Genomic DNA, 8283 nt, shown 5'->3' on the forward strand with positions numbered 1-8283 from the left:
GAGATATACAGGTCTAACACTTATACATTTGTAACTTGTAAGACTTTATTTTTTAGTATCTTAAAACATTAATGGTAATTAAATTTTTGTTTTTCATTTGAATGGTCACAAGTTCAATTCCTAGCAACAACTAGGGGTGAGCGAATCGGATATCTGGTCAAAATTTTAGTTATCGGATCCAAAAGTGGTTGGGACCAGTTCCTAAAATTCGGAATTGGAATTGGAATCACTTCAACCAGATCCTAAAACTTAGGAATTGAAATTAGAACCGCCGGATACCGATTCCGGTTCCGAGTACCCACTTTAATTTGTACATAAATGTTAAAATTTAATACAATTATTTAATTTGATCTGTTTTCATTTTTAGCATTTAAATTAATACTTATATTTATATATGCATGATGCTATTTTATTTATGTTAGGTATTAATAATACAATTTTTTATTTTACTAACTACATATATTCAACATATTTTTGTTTTTTTTTTAAATATATTTAGTTTAATATATATGCATGAAGCTATTTTATTTATGTTAGGTATTAATAATACAATTTTTTATTTTACTAACTACATATATTCAACATATTTTGTTTTTTTTTTAAAATATATTTAGTTTAATATATAATGGGTAACCGGATACTCAACCGATTTCCGGTCCAAAAAAATGAGAATTGGAATTGGAACTGGTTGCTATCGGTTCCTTAATTAATTACTCTGAATTGAAACCACCGGTTTCAATTCTGAGTACCCGAAATTTTTGCTCACCCATAGCAACAACCATGTTTACTTTTTATATTGAAGGGTTGACATGTGACATTTAATATAAAAACCTTTTTGTCTAGCTTAGAGTAGGCCAGGGTTTTATGCGGAACATAAACTCTCTTAGATATTAACGTCTTTTAGTATAGATAGCATTGAATGTTAATAACGTTAATGTATATTTGATTAGGCTAAGTCAATCGAGTCAATGCTTAGATTAATCTAAATTTTATTAAATGCACATGGATTTCTACTCTTCTACGTATGTGAGTGGAAAGCGAAATGAATAATTACACTTGACTATAAATTTGTTTTATTAGCTAATACATAACGCACTAACTCCTAATAAGTCCAAAAAACAATTTCCGATCCATTTCATACTGTAAAGCTTGAAAGATTCAATGAGCAACTACCCATTCATGAATGAAACACAAAGTAGTTATGATCGAATTAACAATCTCAAGGCATTTGATGAAGAAAAAACAGGGGTAAAGGGGTTGGTAGATGGAGGAGTTGAAAAAGTTCCTAGCATATTTGTTAGACCACTCGAGGATCGCTCTAAGGATTTGGGTACTAATGCTGAAAATATAGGTGTACCCGTCATAGATTTTGCTCATGTTGGTGAAAGTGATGGTCAAATTGATAAGGTCGTAAACGAAATCATTTCAGCATCTAAAAAATGGGGATTTTTTCAAGTGATAAATCATGAAATTCCCTTGGAATTGTTGGAAAAAATGATTGAAGGAGCTCGAATGTTTCATGAACAAGATGATGAGGCTAAGAAGCAAATTTATAGTCGTGATTTTTTCTCGAAAAAGGCCTCTTTTCTTTCCAACCATGACTTGTATAAATCAAAGGCTGCTAACTGGAGGGATACTTTCTATTTCAATGCTCTGACCGGTGAAGTTGATCCTCAAGAGTTACCTCCAATATGCAAGTGAGTTCCTTGTTATGTTGTAAATCAGATTATTTTTTAAGTATATATATGAATACATCGTATTTACATATTACCCTTACGCATCCTCTATTATTGCCTAAAAGGAACCCGCGCGATTACCCAAATCAACAACTTGCATAAAATTTCTGCTTTGACTATAACAAATTAAATCTATGTATCCCATGTATCTTTGTTGTGTCCCAATTTTTCAATTTTTGAATTCTTATTAAGTATGTAGGACTAGTTCATGTTACTATTTGTTATTTAAGTTTCACTCGATCAAATATATTAAATACAAATTATTTTCGCAGGGATGTGACACTAGAGTATGTCGACCATATGGTCAAATTTGTTAACAACATACTTCAGTTGTTATCAATGGGTCTTGGACTTAAACCAAAGCATCTTGAAGAACTCGATATCAGCAAAGGATGGTCCTTAGGTTGCCACTACTACCCGGCTTGTCCAGAGCCACAATTGACCTTGGGAACTAATGGACATGCTGATATCACATTCCTCACAGTACTTTTACAAGATCAAGTGGGGGGTCTCCAAGTTCTTCATGAAAACCAATGGGTTAATGTTGAACCTATTACTGGTGCCTTGATTGTTAACATTGGAGATGCACTTCAGGTATTGTTTCTGTTTTTATTTTTTTTTATTTTAATTATAGTTCTAAAGTTGAAATACATGCTGGGTGAATTATTTTTTAGTCTAAACTAGTGATCTAATACTTAATTACTTCAATTTGAACACAGATTGTATCTAATGGCCGATTAAAGAGTGTCTACCACAGATCAACTGTGAACAGCGTTGGACCAAGAATTTCTGTTCCATTTTTTGTCCAAGGCTTTTTCTCGTCTAAGAAAATATATGGTCCAATCAAGGAGCTAACATCAGAAGAAAACCCACCTATTTACCGTGAATTCTCAACTGAGGAGAACCTCACACACTTCTTCTCCAAATCCCTTGATGAGATCGGAATTGATCATTTCAAGCTACATTCATTGTCCTGAAGATGTAGGGTTAATTTGATCAGAGATGGTATTACAACCACAACTTACAACAATATTGTTATGAATACCATCATAATTTGTACTTGTTAAAGAGCTATATGTAGCAATCAAAATTCGCATTATAATCGTTATTTTAAGTTGTGATTTCTAAGGGCCAAATGTTTGGGAAGACATTTATATAGAAAATAAAGGCTCTTATGATAAACTATTAGCCATTATTTTACTTGGTGTGATGCTTTATCAATGTACTCCGTAATATTTTCTATTTGATGATTTCAGCTATACTTAATTAGTTGATTAAGGAAATTCAGCAATACATCAAAAACTAATACCGAACCATTTTATTAAACCTTTACATATTTATTATAGTCTCCTTAATTTTTCCTTTTACCTTAATAAAGATAAAGTCGTGAAACTCTTTTATAGACATTTAAAGTGGTCTACAAGTAGATTTACCACTAGATATGGGTGGAAGTAACATTAGTTCAATCAAAGAGTAAAAATACTTTAATTATTTTACATTTTTTTTTTTGTTTTTTTTTTTTTACACAATAGCAAATGGCAACACACAAAGAACTACACATAATTAGACATGGAAAAACGACATCTTCTTGCTATGTCGTTTGCCCTTTGTACTGCTCTCTTGGAACCTTTAAGATTGCACATCTTTGGAATTTGGCCCACACTTCCCTTATCTCCTTTAAGATCCAAGTTATCGTGATGTCCTTACCAAGGTTATCCTGTAAATTGTTGAGGAGGGAGATAGAGTGTGACAGGATCATGATCCCCTGTTTTCCTTTTGCTTGGGCCCATTTCATGACTTCAAGGCATGCCCAAGCTTCACATTGAATTACTGACGAGGCTGCTCCGTGTTTCCCACCCTCATCCATTGTGTTGCCTTGGTTATTTCCTGGGACTGCCCAACCAACCCCCGCTCGGTAGTATTCTTATCCCATGAACCATCCACTTCCACAATGAAGTTGTCATAACCCACCTTTTCTTTTCCTAGTTGCACATGGTTGAAGCTTGGTGGAATGATTGGGTCGTCCCTTATCACGACCATGTCGACATTGTGGTGGCTACTATGCTGGGTGAAAACCTCATGGTCATTCATTGCTAAGTTGGTGAATTCCGCAACTAAGCTAGCGGTTCCATTAGCACCATTGAAGCATCTTGCGTTCCTAGTCTTCCATAACCCCCATAAAGTTGCAATGAACAGAACACTACGGGTGTTGCCATGCTTACCATCCTCGCTATAAAAGAGCAAGATATAGCTCTGGATCCATTTCCTCAAAGAGTTGGACCTAGGAAAGTCAAGGCAAATTGTCAGGGAGCCATTCTCCCAGACTTCCTTTGCCAGAATACAGAATCGAAAGAGATGTTGGCTATCATTCCTTTCCATCCCACAAAAGTCATAAGTTTCATTGACTTGTATTCCTCTTCTAGCTAAGTTAACCTTAACTACAATACCGTCATGAAAAGTCTTCATAAGAAAAGCTTCCATTTTAGCTGAATATTCATTCTCCAAACAAGCTTCACAAAATTCTGATCCGTAGTGGAGACGGAGGATCTTTCAAGCCCAATTCCTCTGAAAGGTAGTAGTACCCCATCTTGACCGTGTATCTCACCGATGGGTGGTGTTTCCAATAAAGGAAATCATCCTCCCTTGAATATGGCAGCTCCATTGACAGAATTGATTTTGCACTGTTCCGGTCAAAACATTCCCTTACCTTTCCCGTGTTCCAAGAGATCATTTCTTCATTGATAAAATCCTTCACTTTCCAATTCAAGGAGAGCCCTAGCGTTTGATTTGAGTTAAGAAGTGGGACTTCCCCTTTCACCCAAGGCATACTGATTGCTTTAATATCCCTCCCATTACCGACTTTCTAAACGAAGCCTTCCTTGAAGGACTGAGTAACTTTTTGTGGGCTTGTCCCTCCCATTGAGGGGTTCCCTATTCTAACATAAGGTCTAGGCATATTGCAAATTCCACATGGTTGGAACCCTCTATGCACCCTTGAGAGCAGAAGCTGCGGATTGTGGTGCATCCTTGTTGATTGTTTGAAAAGGAGGGCATATCCCAAATTCCTAAACCTCCCATACTTTTAGGAATTTGAGTAATAGCCCTACTTACCCAGTGCATGCCTTTATTCCCGTTGTGGACCACCAAAATCGAGTAACGAGCGAACCAATCTTGTTGGTTATGGTTAGAGGAAGTTTAAGACACTTCATGACATGAGCCTAGATGCTTACTAAAACTGTGTTGATAAGGATTAGCTTTGTCGCTTGAGAGAGGAGCAACAATGCCCATGAAACAATTTTCTCCGATACTTTATCCACTAAGAATTGAAAAGCCAAGCTATTCTTCCCCTGTATATCTATCGGAGTCCTCAGATGAGTTCCCATATTGTCAGTTTCAGACATAGGAAGGATTTGTTTCATAGCTAACTGTAACACCCCCAAATCTCCCTCTACGAAAATACTATATTTATACGTATAAAATACCCTAGAGATAGACTTGGGCGTATTACCGCCACGTGAAAACGTAAGGCTTACTTAACTACTGAAGATGGCAGCGGAAAATAACTGACTTTTATTAATATTATAATAACCATAATATATAGTTCGAAAATACTCCAGATAAAAACATGTCTGACTCAGGAATAAGTAAATTCCTAGCTAGGTGATCCCAATCCCGACTCAAGTATGCGCACGATCAACTCCACACCTGAAATCAAAACTGCTTACCAATAATGGTAAATAAGGCGAACCAAAACAAAAAGGAAAACGTATTAGCAAAAACGCTAAGTACATATAAGTGTAAGGCATGTAAATGCTTTTATTAGACAAACATGATATGCTTTCGAAATAATTATTCCAATTCAAACTTGCCAAAGGTCACTTCCAAAATTAGACTTTCCATATTTAAACCTTCCAAAAGTAGTAACGTCCATTAATAGAAACTTTCCAAACCAATAGATTTCCAATTTTTAGACGAATTTCCAAAAATCAATTTTCCTCACCTAAGTGTGCACAACCCCCAAGCAAGTTAAACTATACTCGAGGAAAGACCAAATCATACAAAGCTCATGGTCTTACTTAACCAGTTCCGGGTAGAGGGACAATTAAAGTAATAAATACTCAGGCTCATAATGAGCTACAAGTTTAAATTAATGCTTTTAATTCAATAGCTTGAAATCCGGTGATCCATAAACAACTTTTATTAAGTCAAACTACACTTTTAAAGATCAAACCTTTAAATCGTAAAATTTATATTTTAACTCAAAATGAAAATCATTAACTTAAATCTTCCATACGCAACATTTATTCGAACAATCATTAAAATAAACCTTTACCAAAACATGCATTCAAACTTGTATCAAGGATCTAGCCACCTATACGTACCTTGAACAATTAAGGTACGATCACTAAACTTGACCACGATCGAGGGACTCCTCCTACACAATTAAAATAACCTTAATTAATATGAGGTTAACAAGATAAACACAAAACTATAAATAATACCCTATTGTGCATGAACTACCGAAACCTTTAACCTTATTAAATCAAAACTTTAATAATTTATAGTATTAAAAAATAGTGATATTAGCTAGTATCAAAATCATCACGTTAGTGTTGAAATAGTACTAGCATAATAAATTAATAAAATTAGCAATGATACTTAAAATGATAATAAGATAAAAGGAAGCAAGTATTTTTTTTTTTAGTTGCTTGGGGCAAAAGGAGGGTGAAAGAAACAAAGTGCTACTACACCTTAATGTAGTACGGCAATAAGTGTTAGGCGGCAGCAATAGTTGTGGTTGTTGTGTTGGTTTTAAGCATGAAAGAAAGAAACAGAGGGAGAAGGAGATGGCCGTGAGTTTGAGAAATAGAGAAGGAAGTTATCTAATTTTTGGTGTGAGGAATTTGTGAAGAATTAAGGGTCTATTTATAGTGTTTAGAGAGTAGAAAATAATTAATTATTCAAATGATTAAATACTTATATTTGGCGCCAAAATTTAAAATTCATTTTGGCTCCAAATTAAATAATTCAAGAAATTATTAAAATATTTTTCCAAAATTCGGGGTATTACACTAACCTTGTAATTAACATGACTAATTGAGAAGAATATCTACCAATTTATAAGGAATTCACAATTTCTCATACAAGTATTTCTTGATTAACATGACAGATTTATATGCGTAAAAAACTAAAAATGGCAAGGTGATCCACTAAGGCCTGAAGTTAGGAATAAGTGAATAACCCACAAATTTATGTTAGTATAAAAATGAGGCAACTCATATGGAATAAACAAATGCAATATATATAAGAAAGATGAAATAATAAGGCAAAAATTATTAAAATTACAATTGAGAAAAAAAATATATTATTTTGATTAGCTGTGTTGAAAATATTTAAAAATAGTATACATTATATTACATTTTTTATGCATGTTATTCCCAATAAAACTATACAATGTAGCTAGATGTTGTATGACTTTTTATTAATGAATTAATTTAGTTTTATATAAAAAAATAAAAGAAAAAATAAAAATAAAAACTGTACAACGTACTTCCAAAAAATAAGCTAAGTAGAATAATAATAAAAAAAAAATTTTAAAATCTTAAAACTGACATCATATATTTTATTGGTAGGAGATTTTTTAATGGTAGCTTGACATATGTCCAAAATGATCGATGTAAGTATGACGAGTTTTAGTAATAGTTAATAGAATTTTTTAAGGAACAAAAAAAGGTAAAAGTTAATAAAAATATTAGAGAAATATTTAACAGATTACTAACTCAATTCTTATTATTTCATAAGATTTCAAATCAACACCATGAATAAAAATGTTTTTTTTTTCCATTGAACCACAATATTGTATTTTTGGTCCCATTATTTTTTACACTCTCCACCATATTTCAACCTTCTAAATTATAGCTTACTCTCCCTTAATTAAAAGGTCTCAAAATCTTGTGTAATATTTTACTCCAAAATAAAAAAGAATAAAATTATTATAAAGATAATAATAATAATAATAATAATAATAATAATAATATATTATTATAGTTGTATTATACAAATATTTTTAAAATAAAAGATTTTTGCTAAAAAGGGGGTGGTTTGGAGGGAAAAAAACAGCACCAGGAAGTGACACGTGTCATTCCTGGTATCTGTTTTAGTATTATGTTATTGATTCAATAATTACGTGAATATTGCCAATAATTACATATTCACAATCTAATATCCGATCTAATATCATATCATAGAAATAATATATATATAAATATATATATATATATATATATAAATATATATATATATATATATATTAGGGATGAAAGTTCGGTTAACGGTGTGGTTTATAGCCCAAACCAAAACCAAACCATATTATTTCGGTTTGGGATTTTTCAAACCGCATTGCACCATATTATTATTCTGTCCAAACCAAACCACACCATTTTTAATTCGGTTTTCAAAACAAAAACCAATTTGCACCGCAATTTTTTAGGCTTAGTGTTTTGAGCTTTTATTTGTAATTTTTTTTTTTGGTCTGACTCAACATAAT

General features: G+C 32.7%; 1 protein-coding gene across 1 annotated transcript; it reads left to right on the forward strand.

Moving 5' to 3' along the window:
• Positions 1-1074: 1074 nt before the first annotated feature.
• Positions 1075-3019, forward strand: LOC110717628 (deacetoxyvindoline 4-hydroxylase-like). The gene is made up of 3 exons (XM_021896375.1): positions 1075-1697; positions 2009-2330; positions 2456-3019. Exons 1-3 carry the CDS (start codon positions 1162-1164, stop codon positions 2711-2713), a joined length of 1116 nt encoding a protein of 371 aa, XP_021752067.1. The 5' UTR covers positions 1075-1161; the 3' UTR covers positions 2714-3019.
• Positions 3020-8283: the final 5264 nt, after the last annotated feature.

The sequence above is a fragment of the Chenopodium quinoa genome, unplaced genomic scaffold (assembly GCF_001683475.1).
Source record: "Chenopodium quinoa cultivar QQ74 unplaced genomic scaffold, ASM168347v1, whole genome shotgun sequence".
Classification (NCBI taxonomy): domain Eukaryota; kingdom Viridiplantae; phylum Streptophyta; class Magnoliopsida; order Caryophyllales; family Amaranthaceae; genus Chenopodium; species Chenopodium quinoa.